The sequence below is a fragment of the Ricinus communis genome, chromosome 5 (genome assembly GCF_019578655.1).
Source record: "Ricinus communis isolate WT05 ecotype wild-type chromosome 5, ASM1957865v1, whole genome shotgun sequence".
In the NCBI taxonomy this organism is placed as follows: Eukaryota; Viridiplantae; Streptophyta; class Magnoliopsida; order Malpighiales; family Euphorbiaceae; genus Ricinus; species Ricinus communis.
This window is the reverse complement of record NC_063260.1, coordinates 2,116,918-2,141,657: the sequence shown is the minus strand read 5'-3', so window position 1 is coordinate 2,141,657 and position 24,740 is coordinate 2,116,918. Positions and strand designations below refer to the sequence as shown.

At 28.8% G+C, this 24,740-nt stretch overlaps 3 protein-coding genes and 2 long non-coding RNA genes across 5 annotated transcripts; 4 read left to right on the top strand and 1 right to left on the bottom strand.

The window, feature by feature from the left end:
- Positions 1–3,211: 3,211 nt before the first annotated feature.
- On the top strand, positions 3,212–6,947 carry LOC8268730 (GDSL esterase/lipase At4g16230). Its single transcript, XM_048375086.1, has 5 exons — positions 3,212–3,500; positions 4,796–4,941; positions 5,290–5,514; positions 5,628–5,889; positions 6,628–6,947. The coding sequence occupies exons 1-5, from the start codon at positions 3,248–3,250 to the stop codon at positions 6,852–6,854; spliced, it is 1,113 nt and encodes a 370-aa protein (XP_048231043.1). The 5' UTR covers positions 3,212–3,247; the 3' UTR covers positions 6,855–6,947.
- A 1,329-nt stretch (positions 6,948–8,276) lies between these two features.
- Positions 8,277–10,838, top strand: LOC8268729 (GDSL esterase/lipase At5g55050). Its single transcript, XM_048375025.1, has 5 exons — positions 8,277–8,557; positions 9,032–9,180; positions 9,586–9,810; positions 9,970–10,231; positions 10,448–10,838. The coding sequence occupies exons 1-5, from the start codon at positions 8,302–8,304 to the stop codon at positions 10,684–10,686; spliced, it is 1,131 nt and encodes a 376-aa protein (XP_048230982.1). The 5' UTR covers positions 8,277–8,301; the 3' UTR covers positions 10,687–10,838.
- Positions 10,839–12,557: 1,719 nt separating this feature from the next.
- Positions 12,558–14,768, top strand: LOC125370201. The gene is made up of 2 exons (XR_007216139.1): positions 12,558–12,971; positions 14,523–14,768. It is a non-coding gene; the product is annotated as an uncharacterized LOC125370201 (long non-coding RNA).
- On the top strand, positions 12,971–14,768 carry LOC8268728 (pentatricopeptide repeat-containing protein At3g14580, mitochondrial). The gene has a single exon (XM_025157803.2). The coding sequence runs from the start codon at positions 12,981–12,983 to the stop codon at positions 14,217–14,219; it is 1,239 nt and encodes a 412-aa protein (XP_025013571.2). The 5' UTR covers positions 12,971–12,980; the 3' UTR covers positions 14,220–14,768.
- A 326-nt stretch (positions 14,769–15,094) lies between these two features.
- LOC112535284 lies at positions 15,095–17,599 on the bottom strand. The gene is made up of 2 exons (XR_007216138.1): positions 16,102–17,599; positions 15,095–15,621 (listed from the first exon to the last, which is right to left on the bottom strand). It is a non-coding gene; the product is annotated as an uncharacterized LOC112535284 (long non-coding RNA).
- Positions 17,600–24,740: the final 7,141 nt, after the last annotated feature.

Here is a 24,740-nt window from a genome sequence, read left to right as displayed (position 1 = left end):
TATCCAACTAGGATAAAAGTAACACTACTTTGGCTCATGCAACAACTAGTTTAAGAATAAAATAATTATTACTAAACAAGTAAAACCTCATTGACCATATGAGACAATGCACCTAAAGACAACAAGTCACATAGTTAACAAAATTTTCATCTTTGCTATTGCGACAACCTAAGTGCCACCTAACACTTTTTCAATGTTAATTAACAAGATGGAATCTGTATGATTTGGGTGCTCGAAATTCAGCATTGCAAGTATTCCACCAGTTGAATACTATCCATTTCAACGTTTCATTACCAAAACTGGTGACTGCGTCGAGGAATTGAGTGATATGGCTCAAGCATAGGCTTGATGGAGGAGTACGCCAAGACTCGGTTAGTATTTTCCCTCACAAAAAGCAGGTCATAGTGTGAAATATAATAAGACTAAATTACACCCTATTCACTGAAGCTTAACTTAAATTTCATTAGAGGTCACTAAATTTAAATTTATTTGATGATTGTCCTTGTGTTGTAATTTCATTTTTGACTAAATTACTAGTAGCAGTTGAGATCAGTTGAAACTTAATTCAAATGATACGAGTATTTATTTTTAAAATATGGATATTTTAACTTTATGCACTACATAAATTATTGTCTTTATAAAAAATATAAAAAGACGGCTATTTTTGTTATGCAGTTACACCAACATATATATAAATAAAAGAGAAATGAAAGAGCTCCATGGCATTGCCGGATTCCTTTATTTCTCTTAGTTAGATGCCTTAAATTTAAGGTCTAATAACTTATAATGAGTAAAACATGCAACTGACGATATTTAGCTAGTTTGTAAATAAATTGAAACTAAACACAAAATTCACATACAATTTATCCAATTATTCATTAATTGTACCATTTTGTTTCTTTACCTTCTTTTCAGTTAAGTATAGAAAAAATATTTTGCTAAAGAGTGGGTTGTAGGAGTCCAAAATCTTAAAATAAATTTTACCAAACAGTTTTAATTTAAATTATTTTAAATATATTATAAAACGATTGGATGGTTGACAAATAGTATAAAATTTAAAAATATATATCTCTTTTTTAATTGTCAAAACTTAATTCATTCAATTATTTAGTGAAATTAATATACCAGGAGTAGCGAAATTATTGTTCTTTTAACTTTATTTTGCTGGGTGCATTATCTGGAATGAAAGAAATCAGTGTGAAACACATTTACAAAGGTAGTATTTGTGTATACCTCACTACAAGTTTGAAAAATGCAGTGGAAAAAATAGTACAAAAAAAGCTGCAAATGAACCAATCTAAATTTTATATTTTGAGAAAAGTCAGTTTTCAAGCTTTTCCAAGTAGAATTTGTTTTTATGATTTTATGGACAAATATATTCGTCAAAATAATTTTGTTAACACAATCACTAATTAAAAGTAATCTTATGGACAAAAATTGCATATAAAAGCACTTTTTATATATTTACTAAATAATTACTAACTTTTACATTTTGAACTTTTTAAAATAGCACTTTTATTAATAGCTATAGCTATTTCAAATAGTTGTCAAATTGAATCTAAATTTAGGACTAGTCATAAACTGACTCTTTTTTCTAAAAAAAATAAAAAGAGATCTATGGTTACAAATCATGATAAAAAAAAGACATTTTACTATTAAAAAGTATCAATTTGTAAGAATTCAGTCATTTTCATTCCGATCAGCAATTATTATCATATTGTTCATAATATGATTTTAGAGCTTAACAACTCTTAATTCAATTATCTGATCGTTAAAATCGTAATTTAAGAAATCATTGATCTAATGAGAATGATTTAACGATTAAATAATGACGTTTTGAGCTGTTAAACTCTAAATTTATATTATCAAAAATATGATAATGATGGTTTATCAAAATAATAAAAATGATTAAATCATTGCTCATCGATATTTTTTAACGATAAAATATTATTTATTATTACGATATTTAACTACATATTTATTTTTATCTAAAAAACCATATATTGAAAATTATTAAATAATAAAATAATATTTATGCCATTTTTTGAACTATCCTTTTACTTTGAGAGGAAGGTATCAAATTTGAATTCCCTGAATCTCCGCAGATACTATGGGGATGGATTTAAATGGCACAAAATACTAAAGTTTCACTTTCTAATGCTCATTAAAAAGAATTAAATTTCTTTTGTATTTTCTACAATGTAGAATTTATATTAGTTGGATATCTTGTAGTCCAGCTCAGCACAGTGTTAGATTTTCATTAATAAGCAAATTAATAAGACAAATGCTGGATAAAATCTATGAAAATTAAAGAGAATCCAATTAATTTAGAACTGCTGTTTCTCCAATTCATTTGATATTCAAGTAAAGAAGTCATCAGGAATATTTACATTCGTTTGTTATGCTTTGAATTAGGGAGCAATATAATTGAATTCTTTTAGATTCTTAGTTAAAATTTTAAATTATTAATGACTTCTCACATAATTATATAATTTTTTTTTTATATTGAATGATTCTTTTAAATGACAATGATTAAAATATTTAGAATTTGAATGTGTATTTAAATAAATTATATAAATTATATTTATCTGCGCATTATGCAGACTGTTATTTATTTTTATTTTAAATATTTTTTTCTCAATTTAAATATTAGTACAATCTAATTTCTCACTTTATTTTTTATGAGTTCACATTTATAAATAAAATTCATGTAGAAAATAGTAACAATTTTTTGAAATATAGTATTGAAAGAATTTTATTTACTAATAGGATTTTTAGTATTTTTAGAATCTTTTTCTTATTTTAATAAAAGATAGCAATTAAAATAGATTAATGAAATTTTTTAAATTGAGTTTTTACAATAATCTATAACATATAAGTGAAATTATTGAAGTAGAGATATACATATATAGAGAAATCATTGTCTAAATTAATTACAGATTCAAAAAAACTAAATATGGAAACTTCAAAATAAAGTTGAATAGATTAGGACAAAGAATTATATTATTCCAATGTTAATATGCGGATCAGCAATAGTTTTATTCGCCCACGAAAAATTGAACTCCCATAGATACTATCTTCTGATATTGACACCACTATCGTTACCTGTTTATTCTTTTTTCACCATTTTCTGCTATAAATAAGAAAGGCAAAGCCATGTTCATAACAAAGACACAAAAAGAAGAGGAGATCCTGGGATCTTGCTGGCCAACCTGGGCAATAGTTTTTCTCTTTTTCTCCCCTATTCATGGCAAGGCCAAATATAACATATGCTACTACCTTTTCTCTTGTTATAGCTGTTTGCATGGGGGCTATAAACATGGGTAGGGCAGCAGTGCCAGCAATTTTCATATTTGGTGATTCAACAGTTGATGTTGGGACTAACAATTATTTGAATGGCACTGCTGCACTTGCCAACTTTCCCTATAATGGAATTGATTTTCCTGAGTCAATATCTACTGGGAGATTCAGCAATGGCTACAACATAGCTGATGCATTAGGTATGTCTACTTAAGCTCCAACTACAATTTAAACATTGTAATCTCACAGTCCTGGAATTACTCTTTCTTTCTTTTTCTTTTTTTTCTTGGGTCCAATGATACTTCAGAGTCAAATGATATCGAATTTAGATTTTCTATAGGAGTACAGGTAGACTTTTCATATTCCAAATAATCAAAACGAAAATATTAAATACCCCATATATTTTTATTTTTATTTCAATTCTCGCTCACTTGATGTGGCATATACTATTTTTACTAAATTATTTCTTAATGTTTTAAGATTAAGATAGATTTGCAAACATATTATATGTCATATCAGGAGGCAAAAGCTGGAAAAAGAATAGATAAATTTTGTAGCATTACTCCAAGCAAAAATAGCTTGATAACAATGACTTTTTTTTTTTTTTTTATTAGCATCTTACCAATTTGATAAAAGAATTTTGATAAATAGAGATTCTTTTATTAATTATTATTAATCCAGAAGAAATCTAACTTGTAAGTGTATAACTAATTTCATATCAATAGATCTGCTCTAAATAACCAATTTAAACGGATACAAGTTAAGTGAAAAAACCTGGAGAAGGATCAACTTACAAAGATAAGGTAACATATATATGAAATGTGCTGAAGATGCCATTATGTGATCTTGGTGCTCAACTCACCAAAAGATGATAAACAATATCCTTAAAGATTGTCTTATTTTTTTAATTTTCTTTAATGATCCCAAGCATGTTGCCAACAGGAAGGAAACAAATTAATAAGAGAAGTGGAAAATTGTAGGTGACTGAGCTTGCTAGAAATGCAACTTCTCTTTTTAACAGAAATCTTATGCCCATCATAAAAGCAATAATTCATTTAGCATAAAAGTAAGAGTTTAAACTCAAAATCTCAACCTCTTATAAATAGATATTTTTACTGCTTGAGCTAGTTATAAAGTATTTAAAAGTAAAAACTTAAATTTAATAGCATTGATCCTAGTAAGAGTGTGAATATCAAACAATAATAGAATGGGATTTCAATAAAATAGTAACTAATAAAGGACTAATTTTCTTACTATAACATAAATATATGCGGAGTATTTATAATAACTTAGTTTTTCACAAATTTCACAAACTAAATTCTACTTTGTTAGTGAAATTGAATAGTGGAACCTCATTAATTTATAAAATAGAGTATATAAAGAGAGTAAGTTAAAAATAAGTAACTACTAAGTGATTTTAAACTAAGTTAATTACTAGACATAGTAATGCTATAACTATATTTAAATGATTTTTGCTTGTGATTTTGTGTTTTAGCCATGCTGTTAGGATTTGAGAGGAGTCCAGAGCCATATTTGTACCTTGTCAACCACATGTCTGTTTATAGAAATAAAATATTGAAGGGGGTCAACTTTGCATCTGCCGGCTCCGGAATTCTTGACGATACCGGAAAAAAATTATGGGTGAGTTTCTTTGTTCTTTCTTTTAAATCTATTTTGTTCTTGTAAATAATAGATGATCTTAATAATAATAATAATTGAGAAGCAAAACTACTTGATACACACAAGTTCTGATTGAAACTAAACTAAAGGAAGATCAAATTCAAATTTTTTTTAATTCTTATAATGTTAAATACAAGTTCTAACTGAGTCTATTTAAGAATTTTTAATTATTCATATTACAAGTTCTTATATCAGTCAATATAAAAAAGAAAAATAAAAAGAGTTCATATACATTTTGATTACGGTATAGAAACCAGTCTTTGATTATTCTGAATTCTTGTGTTTTTTCCAACCATATGTAAAACACAGAAAAGAGTTGTACCAATGAGAAAGCAGATTCAACAATTTGCATTAGTCAGAAGAAACATCAGTGAGATAAAGGGTGAGAAGGAAACTGCTAAGGATCTTTCCAAGTCAATCTTCATTTTAAGTGTGGGATCAAATGACATCCTTGATCCCTTCCGTTTAGGAACCAACTTAACCAAGGATCATTTGATGGCTACTCTTCACCCAGTCTTTCATCAGCATTTAAAGGTACATTTATATGAAGTTTGTTGTAAGAGATAGCCGCTAGAAATTGAACCCTTGACCTTCTGCATTGCACAATTATTGATCAGTCTTGTGTGTGCATTAAAAATGATTGGCAGAATTTATATGATTTGGGTGCTCGGAGATTTGGAATTCTACCTGCTGCACCAATTGGTTGTTGTCCTTACTCGCGCGCTTTGGACAAATCCGAAGGTGGTGATGGTGCATGCATGACGGAACCAAATGAATTTGCTAGAGCTTTCTACATAATTGTTGACAGTCTCTTAGAAAGCATGAGCTCAGAACTTCCAGAAATGAAGTATTCACTAGGAAATGTATACAAAATGACAAAGTTTATCTTCAAGAATTATCGTTCTTATGGTATTTTCATCTTACTTGTTCCTTCAAAATCTTGTTATTTCTAACTTCATTTATATAAATAAGATGGTGCATATAACTACATTGGTTATGTTAGACTATGTTGAATTGGTTATAGTACGATGCTCAAAATAGATCCAACATGATGATACTTGAGTGTAAGCGGTTCCTGTAGGACAGAGAGGAGTCAAAAATGGTATTAGGGTAGTCCAATGACACAACTTCAATAGTATAATCGGTTCTTTTGAGAGAAGAATGAGTAGGTGAAAGTAGGTCAAAAAAAGTTTAATAAGGGTTTAGGTTACTTGACTTCTTGTCCTTTCGATTAATCTTTTATATATAATATTTGAAACACATCAGTTTTTTTAACACTTCTCCTAACTTTGTGTTTTACTTATTGTTCGATTATGATAAATAGTTTGCCTTATTTTTTATTTAGATAATTACGCGATATGCTTTTTAAATTTTTTAAATTTTTTAAATTTCAATAGTATTACTGCCACAAAGCATTTATCCTACTTATATTTATGGCGAGCGCACTAATCCTTAAGAATTTAAGTAATTATTAATTTAAATTTTTGGCAATGAGAATCTGAATATTAATGTGTCCATATGTACTACATAATTGCAAGTCGAATCGAACACTTTATAATTGCTCACGATGCATATAGAAATAGTTTGTCATTTAGAGTAGTTAAACCCGATACTAACTCAACTACATTCCTTTACTATATTACATAGGCTTCAAGGAAATCAGGAAAGCTTGTTGTGGATCAGGAGATTACAATGGAGTAGGGTATTGCAATGAAGCACAAAAGCCAAACCTTTGTAAGAATCGTAAAGACCACCTGTTCTGGGACTTATATCATCCATCTGAGGCTGCTACCAATTTATCGGCCTTAACCCTTTATTATGGAGATAACAAGTACATGAAACCAATCAACTTTCATATGCTAGCAAACGTTTAAGTATAACATGGATGATTGAGTAGAGCACTCTAGATTGTATATGTTTTAATCAATCCCATGTTTTTCCACATCTCATTTTATAATAATGTGTAATGCTCTAATCCACATCAATGGATTCAATAATAATATAGTTGTTCATAATTTGACTACGTTATCATAGTTTTACAACACAAATCTCACTTTGTTAATATTCTTAATTATTATGAGACAGTAACCAATTCTTCATCTTTATTTCCAGCATTAATAGGCTGCACAAAAGCAAATAAAAATAGAAAGAACCTTATAGACTATAACAACTAGACCTACCATATATACCCATGTTGCTTACTTTTTTTTTCACCCATAAACACTTCAAAACAAGGCATGCTTACAATGACTCATATTCAACTTGCAAGGGATTTCACTACATTTTGTCCTTTAAGCAACTCAATGAGGAATATAGTGATCTCCAATTAAAATATCTAATAATGCAATTATATAAATATTAGAGATTCGTAGTGCTAACATATTTATATACTTACAATAAGAATAAAACTAAACACATGAAGTAATCAAGTCTCTGAAAACGTAAATGTAAATCGTCATTCTTGCTGATGAGTTTTTTTATGTTACTGATAGATAATATAATTTCATATAAGAAGAATATGAAAATATAAAGTGATATATAAGTGGTGAAAATAGGATCTTAACATAAACTAAATGGTTTTATGCGAAGCATAGACAATGACTTCGATTCCCAAAGGTTGATACTTATATCACACATTTGTTATATTTCTTTATATAATTTTAACAAACACTGACTGTCGGAACCTAAACATAAAAGACTTCAGCCCACAAGAATCCGGTGTGGGTTTTGCCAATAAATATAGTTTTGCCAATACTCTCAAAGTCCATAAGATCTTTTATATTAACAATGAGCGTCCATAAAATCTTTACGTTATATCAAGTAAATTATAGCTGGTGTTGGTCTTACTAAGCACATTACAGTTCCAATTTCATCGATCTTTCTTATTTTAGAAAAAACAAAAATAAAATTTCAATCTTTTGTTGTTATCTTTTTAATTCTTATGAAAATGTTTCCATACTTCTTAACAAATAGCAAGAGCGATCTTTATTTTTCTTAAGAAAAAGAAAAAGATAATCCCAAATTGTTTTTGTTATTACCTTTTCAATTGTTATGAAAATTCTTGCATACTTCTTGACAGATATAGCAAGGGTGGATTCCTAGTTGTGCAATCCGTCCAACTAATGAAGTTGGTTGCCTTGATTGTGTGCATTGAGCCATAATTTATATTATCAAGAAATTGTTGAACAATGTCTCTGGCTAGTTGATGTTCTTGGCATAAACAAGACAAAATATTAATTGATTATATATTTATAGATCTTAGAATTAGGTGAAGCAAGGTTATCTAGTTATTTCTCCTCTCTCTCTCTCTCTCTCATTCTCATGGCAAACACACATATCTTTTCTTCTTATTTTCTGCTCTTTGTCCAATGTATATTTGCCACTGGTTATGCTGATTTAGTGTCTACTCGGACCTTGCCTGCTATATTCATTTTTGGTGACTCTGCCATCGATATTGGGACTAATAACTATTTAAACTCATACGCAAGGGCTAATTTCCCTTATAATGGAATTGATTTTCCCCACTCTAAATCAACAGGAAGGTTCAGCAATGGCTACAATATTGGTGATCAACTAGGTACGTTTGCATTCTAAAAAAAAAAAAAAAGACTAGATTATCATGTACTATAATTATCATTACTTAAGTTAATAGCTCAGAGATCAAGTATTTATCACCTAATACACAGTCTCATTTTAAAACAAGATTAGACTATAATCAACTATAAACATATTGAGGATTAATTTCTCTAAATTGATTTTTTTTTTAAATATTTATTTGTTTTGAATTTTGAAAAATACTTATGATGGAAATAAAATACATTGGTTTCTTTCACATACTTTTAATAAAAATAATATTTAAAAAATAATTTAAATGAAAAAAAATTTAGACCTACTTGACGTCAATCTGGAACAAAGTCTATAAAATTGAATATATCCTGGCATTTTAATTATCATAATTTATGAACTAAACTGATTGCTGTAAATCTATTAACCATCTAAAACCTAGCTCACTAGTGGGGTGAATTTAAATAATTTATTGTTTTGTTGTTAGCAATGAAGTTTGGGTTCAAGAAGAGTCCACCAGCTTTTCTTGATCTCTTGAACCACACGACTATCGATTTTAAGAAGAAGGTTCAACGAGGTGTGAACTTTGCATCTGCTGGTGCTGGCATTCTTGACGAAACTGGATTCAAAGCATGGGTCAGTCTTCACCTTTAATCTTGTTTATAAACACTTGATATTTTTTTTTAAATATATATAGAAAAAAAAAAACTAACATTTATCATCACATGTTCACCTGAATTAAGAATGTATCTAGTCCAGTTATTCAATTCCAGTATAAACAATTGTATATTTTAGATTATCTAAATTCAAAAGGATATAATAACTCTATCTTTTTTGAATTTTATACATTATTACAATTCTATCATAATTTCAAATTAGTAACAATTCATAATATGAAATTTGCTGATTAGTTATGATTTTGTCTTTCCTGATCACATTACGCTAGAATAGAAAGACCAGCAAATTCGCTAGTTTTTTTTTTTTTTTTTTTCCTCACTTGAATAAGTAAAAAATTTAGTCTAAATTCTTGAAAAACTGCAGAATCAAGTAGTAAAACTATCAGAGCAGATTCAACAATTTAGAACAGTCATAGGAAACATCACAGTGGTAAAGGGTCCAGAGGCAACAGCTAAGATTCTATCAAAAGCATTTTACATATTCTGCCTTGGATCTAACGAATTTTTCGATTATATGCGCGCCAAAAGTAACACACCCAAGGAACAGTTGCTGGCTACCATCCAGTCTGCATACTATCTCCACTTAAAGGTGCCCTTCTTCTCTATGTCCTTTTCATAGTTTTACCTGCAACAAAAATAAAAGAACCTACGAACTTTTCAAATTATCTTTATGGGTTTTGCCTTTTATTTCAAGAGCAATTCTTCTTTTCTTTTTTTCCCTTTCTCCTTTATGCTTTTATGATAACAGAATATATATAATATGGGTGCTCGGAGATTTGGGGTGATAGGAGTTCCACCGATCGGTTGCTGTCCATATGCAAGAGCCATTAACATAAAAGAAGGTGGTGGTGATGTTTGCATGCCATTGCTGAATGACCTTGCTCAAGCTTTCTATAATTCAACTCTCACTCTACTACAAGGGTTGAGTTCTGAATTACCCAACCTAAAGTATTCATTTGGAAACGCATATGCCATGACTACGGATTTGTTTGACAAGTTTCCTAACTTTGGTAAGCAAATCAACCCTAATATTGCATTTACGTATACACAAGTGAAAATATTAGTCAGACCCCAGAGACGAATATAAGAAAAAATTAAGAAAGGGACCAAAATTTTAATATAATTGTTTAAGTAAACACTGCACTGCAAGGCCTAACATGAACTCAAGTTTCAACCATGCTTATACATATGGTACAACTTATTGATCATATCCTTAAATATAATAGGCTTCAAGGACATCAAGACAGCCTGCTGTGGATCTGGAAACTATAATGGGGAATACCCATGCTATAAACCTATAAATCCCAATCTTTGCAAGAACCGGAGTGAGTACTTGTTTTGGGACATGTATCATCCATCGCAAGCTGCTTCGCAATTGCTAGCTGACAGCCTCTATAAAGGAGACACTAACTATATGACTCCAATGAATTTTAGTCAGTTGGCTGAGGTTGAAGTTCACATCTAGCTATCCTCCGGCTTTCTACTATATATATGCATTCTCTAGTTTTACTTCTCTAAATTCTTACACTTGTAATAATGTGTTTCATGTAATATATGATCTTACTCTTTGATGGAAACAATGTTGCATCCTATATTACATATATTACTGTTTTTTTCCATTCATCTTACATATATTACCACCAATTTCATGTCCATCTTGTACAGTTTTATTTGCTCAAAATAATGTTCTTAATCTCTGGCATACAAGGTTGCATCATTGACCCTCCCAATTTGTGTTGCAAGTGTTCAAATTTTATGATGTTCAAGGATCAAATTAGATCAAATAGATCTTTATAATTCATGTTATTCGTGAAGTCTATATCTAGAGTTACAACTGGTGATTGATGTTTTTTTTATTCATCAATGATTATTTAGATTTACATTACCGTATTTACTTATAAAAGAAAAATGAAACTCTTTTTTTTTTACGAAATTCAATGCTATTATAGAATTAAAAAAAATTTCAAATAATTGGAGAGGTAAGTATATCCTATTTAGTCTCTTTTTACACAATGAAAAATTCTCTATTATATCTCATGTCCCTACCCCGCAAAATAGTCGCATTGAAAGGAAAAATAAACATGTTAGCCAAATAGGCTTAACCCACTTAGCTCATTGCTCTACTCCAGTTTCCATGTGGCCATATGCTTCCAAACCAACACTAGCCTTATAAACAGAATATGATATCTACCCCTGTTCTAGCCAACAAGAACCATTAATTAGTTTTCTAGACCAGCACTCTCTTAGCCTTTGTTTGAGAAAGCTAGGGAAACAAATGGAGGGTAGGGAATAAGGAATGGGCAAATAAGCTTTTCATCGTTTGGGAGAGTGATAGCAAAGAAAGAAGGGGAAAAGAAAGTGACCAAGGAAATTTTTCCCCTGGGCCTATCTTTTTCTAATCATATGGCTTTTGAGAGGAGATGGGAAGGAAAGTATATTTTTTGTTATGCAAATAACCAAATTATCCATAAAATGATCTTCTTTTAACAAATGTATTTTTCTTTTCAACTTTCTTCCTTTTTTTTCCAATCTTTTAAGGCCAATATTATTTATCAATTTGAGTTATTTTTCTTAAATATGTAATGTTGTTCTTTTTTCTTTTTTAGCCATTCATATAAAATTAATAATTTTTATATGATCAAATGGTCAATTATCTTATTCTATGTTGGATTTGTTTTCCTTTATAACTCTAGAATTATTTTTATTTTTTATTCTTATATGTGTAAATTAGTTATATATTACTCTTTTTTATATTAATCATAGCTTAATATAAAGGAGAAATCAGTAATTTAAATTTAAAAAGTTTTCTTTTCACTTTATAAATAAGGAAAAAAAACTTCTCAATCCTTTCTTCTTTTTCACTTTCATATATTTCCAAACCAAAGTGGGAAAGGAGTTTACAATTTTTTTTCTTCGCTTATCTTTTCCACCTTTTTTTTTCTTTGGTTAAATTACATTCGCGATCACTGAGTTTTACACTTTGTAATCAAAAGGTATTTTGTAATTAAATGGTTGCTGAATTTTAATTTTAATAACACCGATCGATTTTTCCTATACAATTAAAAAATAAATTATATATATAATCATCAAACTTTGCATTTTGTAATAAAAAAGTACCAAAATCTTTAATTTGTTTATGTATCTTTTAAAATTAAAATTAAAATGTAAAATTTAGTGACGGCCCATATAATTTTTCTTCACACATGCTGAAAAACTCATCAATATTATTAAAAATGAAGTTTAGTAACCATTTAATTACAAATTGAGGATTTATTACCTTGAAAAATTTAATGTTTTTTCAAACAAAACTTTAGAGATCAACATATGGTTTATATTGATAAATAAAAGTTTACTTGTTTTTTTTAGGGGAAATGGAAAAAGAAAAAGAATAAATATATTTAGCCAGTTTTCTATTGGATACCTTAGACAAAGAAATAATGGAGACGCCAGTACATTAGATAAGAAGCTGATATGTGTAGACTATAGAGAGCTAGAGAATGGCTGCTACTATTGGGATAATCATTCACACTTTTTCTTTAGTTGTAATTTTGTTCAGCTTTACCTCTATCTAAATTCAGCTGCTGAAGGCAAAATGTCCAAGACTTGACCAGGTATCCAAGTGCAAAATTCCTAATAATAGCCCATAGGCAAGCCATTCCCATTGCTAAAATTGTGTGCAAACATCAAGGGACTAGACAAAACAAGCATCCCACAGACAGACAAAACTGGCAGGCATTTCTTGTTCCTCAGGTAAGCAGAATGTTATCACGTTCATTTCTTGTTCACAGTACAAAACCTCACCGGTTAATGTTACAGTGCTCTGTTCTACCACATCCAAAATTCATCATTCAAGACCCAATTCTCATATTCCTATATTTTAATTCTTTCTCTGCTTTGCCTTCTTCTTCACTGTCACCTCCAGATACCCACTATAAGCTAAACCACAAAGACTGGTTATCTACAACTGAAGTTATGAGAATTTTTGAAAGTATTAAGGACCCGAATTCAGTTTTTTCAGTATGGGATCAATACACAAATAGAAAAGACTATAAACCCAATGAAGCTCTTTACACTCTTGTCATAAACAAGCTTGCTCAAGCTAAAAACTTTGATGCTATTGAAGATATAATGCAAAGAATCAAACTTGAAAAATCCTGTCGTTTATCAAATGGTTTCTTTTACAATGTGATCAAGATTTATGGACATTTAGCGGGTCGAATCAAGGTAGCTATGGATACCCTTTTTGATATGCCAAGGGGTTATAATTGTTGGCCTGATGTGAAAACTTTCAATCTTGTGTTGAATTTGCTTGTTTCTGCAAGGATTTTTGACGTGGTTCATGAGATTTATGAGAAAGCTCCTATATTGGGCGTTGAAATTGATGCTTGTTGTCTTAATATTCTTATAAAAGGGTTATGTGAAAATGGGGATTTGGAGGCTGCATTTTATGTGCTCGATGAATTTCCTAAACAGAGGTGTAAGCCTAATGTGAGAACATTCTCGACTTTGATGCATTACTTATGTGCAAAAGGGGAAGTTAATCAGGCATTTGGGTTGCTTGATAGAATGGAAAATGAGGGTATTGAAGTGGATACAATTACTTTCAATATCTTGATTTCGGGATTGAGGAAGCGAGGAAGGATTGAGGAAGGGATGGAATTGCTGGTGAAAATGAAGCTTAAGGGGTGTGAACCGAATGCAGGATCTTATCAAGAGGTTTTGTATGGTTTGCTTGATGCAGGAAAGTTTTCAGAAGCGAAAGACTTCATGGATAGGATGGTCTGTGAAGGCAATGGTCCTAGTTTTGTGTCCTATAAGAAGTTGATTGATGGGCTTTGCAAGGAGAAGTTGATTGGAGAAGTTGATTGTGTTTTGAAACAAATGTTGAAGCAGGGCTTTGTCCCAAAGATGGGGATGTGGAAGCATATTGTAGGCAGTATGTTGTCAGAAAGTGGTGACTGTACCAGTATCTGCTTTAGTCAAGTTATTGGTGGCTAGCATTATGGAACCTTTTTTCTTTCTTTCTGAACAATGAACCTTTGTATTGCTAAATTAGCTTTAGAAGTGGATGGGAAATGATTGCCATGAAGATTGGTTGAGCCAATCTTCTAAGTGAAGGGCTGCAACTTGTGAGCCGGGAAGCACTGTCTTCAATTTGATTTCCCTGAGCTGTTCTCTGATTTCCATTGATTGGTTTGCTTGTCTAATATCTCAATTGATTTCCCTTGCTTGTTTCCTATAACATCAATGTGGATTCTGTAGTGTGAACCTGATGCATAAAATTCGTATACTTTGTTTCAGCAAGGACTATCATAGCTGCTTCTGATCAGTGGGAAACTGCTTCAGAGATTAATTCAGCAGAAGCTGGAAAATAAATTCTCTTATATGTTTATTCAACTGAATCATCTGCCAGAGCTCTCACTTTTGTATTCCTTACATTCTTATGATTTAATTTTGAAAATAAGCAAATCTGAGTTTCAACTCTTGTAAGCAGATTGATATTTCAATTGAAAGAAATAAGTGAATTAATGAGTGTTCCTTTCATGATGTTGATTTAGTTTTTTTTCTGATTTTCCATACAAACCGAACCATCAGTTCTTTAATATGAAAGTTGATGGTTAGTGTAAGGATTTTATGTTATTTGTTTAATCATTCAATTAATAGAAATGGTTTAGGTTTCAAAACCGTTAGTTTAGTTCAAAAATTAAGCATATCGAATATGATCACTGTTGACATGCCATTCTGCTTTTTGAACAATTAAATTACTTGTGGATTAGATAATAGGTCCAGAAGCCGGAAAAGTTGCAGAGAAGACTACAGTACATTAAAAGGCCACACTCCTGCCAGCCCCACAAGGGCCAAAGGTCCAAACATAATAAATAAAACTAAACGTTTAAAGATACAGGTACAAAACTCATTAAACCTAAAATAAACCCTTCTTTATGGCCTACAATTACAGGAAAAATACAATCTAGTCCCTAGACAAATATGTTGCCAAAATCGTTCCCTTCCTACCCTGGAAGCCTCATCGACATGGGAGATCGAATTTTATATGTTGCATCCAATCTCCAAAGGACTCCTAGAACTTGAATCCAATCACTAAAAAAGTAAGGTTTGAGACAGTAACGCACATTGACCATAAGCAAATTGGACCGGCAGAGGAAGCTCGACGCACCGTCGCTAGCCAACCACCACCATTCTTCTAAAAAGAGGAACAAAGCGGATATGACCATCCATATGGAAAGAAAAGACTTCCTCTATCTCTCCATTGCACCTCCACCAGCTTCTTTTCTCTCTTATCCACATTCGCCAAGTAACGAACTTCCAAAGGACTTCGGCAGGCTTGAGATGCAAACAAATCACACAACCAACACTAGCAATAGCCATAGCAGCATATAATCTTGCAACAAAAATTGAAAAAAGAAATAGCAAAATGGCCATCTAGAGACACTAAGACACAAAAAATAATTAAAAGAGAATGAAAAGTAATAATAGACAAAAGAAAGGGAAGTCCAAGATGACCACAGGGGAGGCTGCAAGGTCACCTAAAATAAAACCTAGAGAACAGCAAGCTTTAGAGTGAAAAGTATTCGAAAGAGAGGATTGCCGACATTTTCAGATTCATAACGGAATAAATAAAGTGGTCTCTAAAAGTTTACAAAATGAATACCCTTTAAAATATGTTAATTAATTGGCTCGTCAATAGTACACAACACATGTAATTCCTAGTTAGTGGCCCTCGATGTATCCGAAGAAATTAGCTTCAAAGAACATATAATTTTGATGACAAAGGAGAAAAAGAAGAGATTCAAAGAAAAAAACATGTCTCTAAATAAAGATTCTGATGGTCATCAGAGTTGATCCTATTTCAAATACTTACTGCACACTTGATTTGAGTTTACTACCATAACCTAGCAGCAGCAAAGAGAATTTCCGCTCCAAGATTATTGGGTGGATTATCCAGCATTTGATATCTTGTTGAGAAAAAATTAAAGAAACGGAGGATACAAAATTTAATGAGGTTAGGCAATGTGATTACGTTCTCAAGCTATATCTAAAAACTAAATAGGGTTACAGTGTGTGTATATATATATAAAACACTAATTTTATAAAATTATAGGGGATTGCCCCCAACTTACTGCAAAAATATGAATTTGCTTCAGTATATTTGACACCAATAAATGAAGTCCTATTTTTGTTGACGAGGAGAATCAATATGTTCAGTTTTCTTTGTATTTATATTATATATGCCGGGGGCTAAATAGTTTAGATTCCGTGTTTCGTGAAACCAATTTGCGATCCCAACTCTAAGGACTGGCATGACCGTAGTTCAAGCGAAAATACTAATGATTGATCCACTTATGCATAGTTTTTTGATGAAATTTTTGCATTTCTGGGGTCATTGAATTGGAGGGTCTTATGTTACTTACCGAAATGTTGATTCCAAACATGAGGAACAAGGAGAGTAGTGTACCCTGTTCGGATGAGCTATATTCAGCTTTAATTTCCTTTGTTTTCCTTCAAAATCTAAGGAAATTGATTTACTAAGTGGTCATGGCATAATGTGTTTCCATGGGGACAAAATGAAAGTTATAGAAGATAATGTGTGTTGGCAAAATTGACTTTATTTGAAACTTTTTTTCTTAATGTTGCAACTGCTTCAGTTTTTTCAAGGTTCATCTTTGGTATGCTTACCTACCAAGTTGGATTACTGATGTTTTCTCTCTATAGCTTTATCAAAAACTGTTGAGGCTAAAATCTTTTAATTTGTAAATCAAAATATAATTTTGAATTTCTAAGAATAAATATGAAATGAAATATGAGCCATTGGATGAACTTAAATGAAAGTTGTCCATTTAACGATGGACTTAGAGAAAACAAAAGAAAAATATAGGCACTTGTATGTACTTTTGAAGTAATTGTAAATGCATTTAAGTAGTAATAAAAATGAAGATCTCATTCTCTGTTAAACAAAAAAGAAAAAAGGAAGAAGAAGAAGAAGAAGGAGTTGTAGAATAGAATGTATCTGAACCCATATGATATGGGTCTAGAACTGATTCATGTCAGATTGAGAGATAAAATGTTAGTCATTTTTTGCTCTGCCCTTTTTCTCTATTTTTATTATTTCTGCTGTGTGGACAAGTTTTAATAGGTAATTTTGAGGAGCATGTCGACATATGAGGTAGACGCATAGTAAAGTGAAATGGCTGGTGGCACAGAAGAAACTAGATCTGTGGTTTCAGAAGCAACAGTATTTCTTCATACTTTCTTCAGCTGCCCAATAAGACCAAGAAAACATGTATCCCTGCGCCATAAAGCACTAGTATGCAATGTATTCCGCTAACCACTGAGACAGGAATTTTTATCAAAATTGACTTAGACTTATAAGAAGTCTTGGTGATGAGAATCAAGCCTTTTTAAGGCGGCGGATATGCGGAGTTGGAAAGAGGATCATTCGAGCCTGTCAAGCTGAAGCCGACAACAGTGATTCTTTTTTTTTTTTCTCCATTCTAGTGCCCACTTTCCGTGTACTTGCTATCTTTGGTCGCACTTGGTGTAATTATTATTATAATACAACAAGGTCCTTATCATGGAAAGTTAGAGTTGAGATAAAGTGAAGTTTTTTGTGAAGAAGGAAGGCTGGCGTTGCAATGTTCATGAACAAGTTGGCAAGTTGCAGAAGCAAAAGATAGTCAAATGCGTTGTGGGGGCATTCAGATTTAAGAAAAGCTAACCCTATTACTGTTTTGTTCAATGGATGTGGGAAGGAAGTCTTTTGGAATATGAGAAAATCAGATGAATTTTGCAGCTCATCACCTTTTTCTTTGTTTGTGTCCCATATGAACATGCCTGGTAGAGCCACTTGACCACATGTTGGAAGAGCCACTCTCACGCCCCACTAATAGCCTGGTTTCTTTTGACATTTCAATGTCATTTTTTGCTTTACAGATGGTTTGAAATTGTTCCGCTTCTCTTCTTTTCCTGTTATTGATTACCGCTATTTGTGTAATCTCTCTCTAATGACTTTTATTAATTTTTAATTAATATAACTAATTTAATCTAATAAATTAGAATTTTAATTTAAATAGATTAATATCGAATGGTATCACCAATTAAAGTAATAACTTAGAAAATATTATTTGAATCTAAATTATAATGAGCTTCTATCATTCTTACAAGCTAAATTTAAATAATAATTTGCAAGGTTTATGTCATTAAAATAATAATACAGGGGTTTAATCTTATAAAATAAAAATAGAGACTTAATCCTACAAAATCAATGTTTACTAATTTTCTAATATAGAAAACTAAAAATATTCAGTTATGAAAATATTAAAGCAGAAAAGAAATGAAATTAAAAAAATAAAAAGAAAACGTATAACTATAAGTTTATTTTTTGTAATAATAATGGTCAAATCAGTCGAATGTGATCCAGAAAAATAGTGTGTCGTCCAATTGGAAAGGCCGACCTCAATAAAAATGTTTTTGTTAAATTCCCACAGATTTTATTAAAAATAATGTTCATGGGAAGAAAACAATGTTTAAAATGCAATTTGTATGTAATGTGGGACAGGTGTGCATGTTGGACACAGAAAATATGAATCATTCTCTAAGGAGATTGATTTTCCTTTTTCTTTTTACCAGCATTTAAATTTAATTTTATTAATTTCAATTGAGATTCAAAATAAATTTATATAATATAATTTTACGGCAACTAATAAAATTAAAAAAAATTAAATACATAAAGTACTATGTTGTTTCATCGTTCTATAATATTAAGTGTGTATTTTCTAGATAAATAGAGATAGTAATAAATCATAATAAAAATAAATATTTTATTATTAAAAGTTTCGATTTATAAATATTTAGTCCATTTTACTTCCATCAACTATTATTATTATAGTAATTATTATAACATATGTTTTAAATTTAAAAATTTATAATTTCATCATTTAATCGATAAATTACAATTTAAAAAGTCAAATAATGAAATTTAGAGTTGGTAAGCTCTAAAAGTAAGTCTTCAAATACGGATAATATGGTATTAATGGCTAATCAGAGTAAATATGGCTAAATTATTATAAATTAAAATTTTTTAAAAGTAAAATATATCTCTTTATTAAAAAATATATATATTTAAAATCGTAAAACAGTACAAATATATTATATTTTATCAATTTATCCTAAAAGACATCATTATCCTTTATTAGGATTAATTATTCATAGTAAGGATTTCTCTAGAAACAGCATATGTTGAACTGATATTGAAATAATAAAATATCCCCCCAAAAAAAACAAAAAGAACAGCGGCCAACACTTTTATTTATTTATATATTTAATTATGTTATTGAGCTATAAATATGTAATCAGGTGGTTTTGGATCAGCCGTTTAAGCAGGAATTATGAGATTCAAACCCTTGTCCACAAGCTCCTTCCAGAAAAACAGTGGTTTCTTGTCCCATGGTTTTCTCTTTCCACTTTTGCTCTGAATTTCTTTTTCTTCTTTTAATATTTTAGTGCTAAAACCGGTACTTATTAATATTATTAAAATATTACCATGTCTCATACCAATATATAACTATGTTTTATAAGTAAATAAGAAATAATACGTTTTATTTATTTATTTTTTATTACGATACTATAATCTAAAAATATGATACTTTAGTATTAGTTTGAATCCGTTTTAAATATTTTAAATTTTTTTATTTAATCACTTAAAATGATTTATATAAAATTTAATATCGAAATTCTAATTAAATTAGAAAAACTCTTATATTATAGTTTACACTTTTGAATAAATATTTTAAATTTATGAAAATTGAAACTTACGTCATTTATGATTAAGAATTTAAAGTCTTTTCCTTAAATTTTCATAACATATTTTTTTGGCACATATATGCCACGTTAGCATATGTGACTAGATTCCTCACCAAAATGAAAAGAAACCAATAGATTTTGCTCAGAAAGAAATCAATCAATAGATTGTTGCCACTACTTATTGTTTTCCTTTGTAAAGCAAAGGTTTCTAGAGAGTCTTCTTGTAAAATGACCAAAAAGACTTCAAGAGGTTTTAAAGTGAATCTCCTCTCAGGCACAAAAGTTGTTTAAAAACACACAAAAATGTTCCAAATAAGGAAAAATAAAGAATCAAATTTCAATAATAGATCTTCCTCGTATCAAATTTATTTGATATGGTTGTTCCGTCGATCAATGTAATAATTGGTAGTTGATTGTTAATATATTAAATAATTATAATTTTTTTTAAATATATAAATATTAACTTTTACTTATATAAATTAATAAAATATTTGTAGTAAATTTTATTTAGCTAGATTGTATTTATTATAAAAATAATTTAAAAAATTATTTTAAAGTACGAATTAGAATTTAAATTTTACTATTAAATAATCTCTAATTTCAGCTATAATTGTAATTAAAATTATTATTTAATTATTAAGTGTAACTTTTCATTTATTATAAAATATAAAATTAATTATATGAGATTGATTTAAAATAAATTATTATTAATAAATTTAATAAGAATAATTTAAAAAAAAAATCAGTTGATAGAAAAATTTAAGTTATATAAAGCATACAACTTAACTATTATAATAATTTTAAAGAAATTGACGTTGATTTAAACATAAAATTCTTATAAGATTCAAGAATAATTCAAATAATTTTTTATGCACTTCAAAATGATTGAAAAATAAACGGTCAAACTTTCATTAATTAGATTTAATCTAAACAGTGATAATGACTTAAATATATTTTAAATTTTTAAATTTAAATAGAATATTAGAATTTAAAAGTTAACTTTATAATTATTTAACGTAAAAAGATAAAAAAAGAATAATTCAAACATAATTTATTTTATTTTCTAAAATAAAATAAAATCAATAGTACGTGATTTTTTCATTAAATTAAATAAATCTTGATTTTTCTTCAAAGATATAACAATATTCATTTTTATAAGTTAAACATAGATTTATTGATACATGAATTTATCATTAATAGAAATATTTTGTAACTATTTTACATTAACAAAATTATAAAATTAAATTATAAAAATATATATTTATCTTATTTTGAGACCTGTTTGAAGATACAATGCAATTTTGATTTAGTCAACTATCAAAACGAAAGACAGTTGTTTTATTAGTTGAGAGGAAAAACTGTTTTAATACATATAAAGAAAAATAAAAAGGAAATTCTTTTGTCCTTTACAAAGGTTCCATATAAACCCAGAAATGAAGGGACTAGGATGTTCCACGTTACAAATTAAAAGCCGTTGGGTAGTAGAGCTTATCAAGAAGCATTGCACTACAACTGTAACTCATTGGAAGCATATAATAATAAGAGGAAGGATTAGTATGGATGAACATTTCAAGTGAGAAAGGATTATTAGATATCTTTTAGAATTTGACACAATTTTTGTCTTGACATTTTAGATTAAATTTGTATAACTTCTCAAAATAATTTGATCACAAAATGTTTCAAAAACAAAATACATGAGTAGCTCTAGAATTTGATTAGCTTATAATATTTTTGTAAAATGATTAATTTGTCCCTTTCTTGTTAAGATTTATAAATTATTTTATTTTATTTTATTTATACAAAATATTTTGATCTTTTTAATTAATTATTTCAATTTTAAATGAATAGGTTGTGTAGCATTATTTTTCTTTTTAAAATTCTTATATCATCCGTAGATAATACTAACTGATTGATATTATTTATTAATTGTTGCATTTATAATGAATAGTTTTTAATTTTCATAAAAATAAATAGACCCACTAGTACAAATACAATATTTAATATATAATACTATATATACCAAATATTTAATTATTGTTATCTACCAATGATGTGGCAAATTAAATCTATCTAAAATTTTTTTCAAAGAATACTCAAAACCTTTTTCCCATTTTGTTATGTAACTATGTGCTTCACTTCTCACGGCATCTTCACAATAATTCCTTAATTATGATTGGACTTTATGAATTTTTAGCTAAAAATTACGAGAGGTTTGGACTAAACTCTGCAAATGAATTCGATTGGCCACCGAAGTCAAATTTGGATATAACATCTTCTAAGGGAATAAATAAAGAAGAAAAAAGATGAATTATATATAGGCTAATTGCTAATAGCACATAGTTTATAATTTTTTATTTTAGTATTATATTTTAATATTGATTTCAATTTTAGTCTCTAGTGAAATTATTGACCAAATTTGTTTATATAACGTGAACTCTGGCAACAATAAGAAAATGAAAGACTAAATTAGCACTCTCATTATTAAAATGTTATCATTTAAGCACATAAAATTAATAAAATTTTAAAATTAAAAAAATTAACTTTATGTATTTAAACGATAATAATAACTCTAGTATTAAGCCAATCTTTTCTTGATATTGCCGGAGTTCGCTCAAAATCAACAAATTTGAAGAATAATTTTATTGCAGGTAAAAATTGAAATTAATATTAAAATACGGTACTGAAATTGAAAATTTAAAAATTACGTACTAGATTTAATAAAAAGTGCAAAGTTCTTTATATAGACAATTTTTAATCAAAATTTTTGGAGATAGTAAAATGATTTTAAATTTAATCATGGCTTAATGATTCTTGGAAGTAATACAAAACCTTAAAAAGTAAAATTAGCAAAAACCCATTTGCTGAATATATGATCAATATACTATTTTCTGAAAAAGACTCCATGAATCTGTGATTCGGTATCTATTTATGGTGTCGACAAAGGCATGTGTTTGTGTAGGCTATGATGTCGGCAGAGGCAGTGTGTTTGTGTACATATAAATGGTTTATTATTACTGATTTATGTATTATTTATAATATTAGTGTCTAAATATATAATTAGAAAATATTTGTCTGCATATAACTATATTATTAGGCATTATTTTTATTGGATTCTGTATCAGCAACATAAATAACAGTGTTAACAATTTAGATTTAATGGAGCATTTTTTGAAAAAGTTAAAAAGTATTATTTAAGACAAAAAGAAAAAGAACTATAAATCTTGGCTTTACAAATTAGATTTGGAACATAGCTAAATTTGGTGTAAATATAATTTCTTAGATAATAATGAAAAAGGGAAAAAGGAATTGGAATTTATAGAAATAACAAAGTAAAAATTAAATCTTATTTATGATTCCATCTGCTAGGATTGAGGTTTTCTTATGGGTTCTATAGAAGAATGGGACTTCTCCTTTCATTCTCACTCAACCATATAATCAATATCCATCATTTTCCTCTATGTCTTTCCTCCTTATCCATGCAGTATCCACTAAACCAAACAAAGTACAAATAAATTGGATGGAAAGAGGATAAAGAAACAAGGGATAGGGTTGAGAAAGAGAAAGAAAAGATAGTTGGTAATGATCCTTATAATGGAAAGAAGAATCAACAAAATCAAGAAAAATACATCATAAATGAAATTCTTTTTTTTTTTTTATTAGTAGCCAACAGCCATGTACTAGACGTTATAAAGATGAAAACTCGGCTAATGTAGAGGAAATGACTCGAACTTGAAATTTTTCACTCTCATAAACAAATGTTTTTACTATTTGAGCTAGACATCGAGTATAGAAATGAACCTTATCAGTTAAAAAATTTAGATAAAAAATTTATCATTTATTTATAAACAAACTAAATAAAAATTAGTTATATTAATATTATTTCGAATTAGTTAATTTTGAAATAAAATTAGATAAAAATATGTGTAAATGTTGTGATAAATTGAATTATTTAGATTAATTTTTATTTTTCTCTAAGATAAAATTCACATTACTCATACATTAGTTTAATTGGTCAATAGAATTACAATTAAATCTTTTTTAGTAATATATATATTATATATGCATTAAATAAAGAATGCCCCACCTAGAAAAGGGATCTTGTATCTTATTGCATGGAACGACCACTCACGTACACGAACCACAACAATAACATTCTGCCAGCTAAAAACTGCACCATCTTCTTTGGTCTTATATCTTAACCAATAAAGAAAGATACATAAGAAATTGTTTTTAGAATTTCCAATTAAGTCTAGCATTCATACACGGCTCCTTAAAGCCATGTTTGTTTGAAAAATGAAAAAGGGAAGGATTTGAACTTTGCAATGATATATTTAGGTAGATTTCTTTTTATATGTAAAATCGTATTATCTTTTATAATATAAATCCCTTCATTTTTCTTATCTCAAATAAATAAATATAAAATATTTTAAATTTGTGAAATGGACATAAACTAATTTACATTTTAGATTTCAAACATAAATATTTCTCTAATTTAATATACTTTATTTATATATTAAATTAACAATTAAACACAAATTATTATAAGTATATTTGAGTTAAGGTCTCTCTATAATAATATTTATATAGAAATAATCTCTACGCAAAAATAAAAAATCATGATTCCAATTTTGATCCGTTAAAATAAAGATAAACTCTCTGTTATCATAAGTTATAGTTTTTTAAGTCTCATTTTAATTGTCT

Coding starts and splice junctions, on each gene's coding strand:
- LOC8268730 (XM_048375086.1), top strand. CDS start 3,248: ATGGCAAGGCCAAATATAACATATGCTACTACCTTTTCTCTTGTTATA. Junction 4,942..5,289: donor ATACCGGAAAAAAATTATGG/GTGAGTTTCTTT, acceptor TGTAAAACACAG/AAAAGAGTTGTACCAATGAG. Junction 5,890..6,627: donor CAAGAATTATCGTTCTTATG/GTATTTTCATCT, acceptor TATATTACATAG/GCTTCAAGGAAATCAGGAAA.
- LOC8268729 (XM_048375025.1), top strand. CDS start 8,302: ATGGCAAACACACATATCTTTTCTTCTTATTTTCTGCTCTTTGTCCAA. Junction 8,558..9,031: donor CAATATTGGTGATCAACTAG/GTACGTTTGCAT, acceptor TTTTGTTGTTAG/CAATGAAGTTTGGGTTCAAG. Junction 9,811..9,969: donor CATACTATCTCCACTTAAAG/GTGCCCTTCTTC, acceptor TTATGATAACAG/AATATATATAATATGGGTGC.
- LOC8268728 (XM_025157803.2), top strand. CDS start 12,981: ATGTTATCACGTTCATTTCTTGTTCACAGTACAAAACCTCACCGGTTA.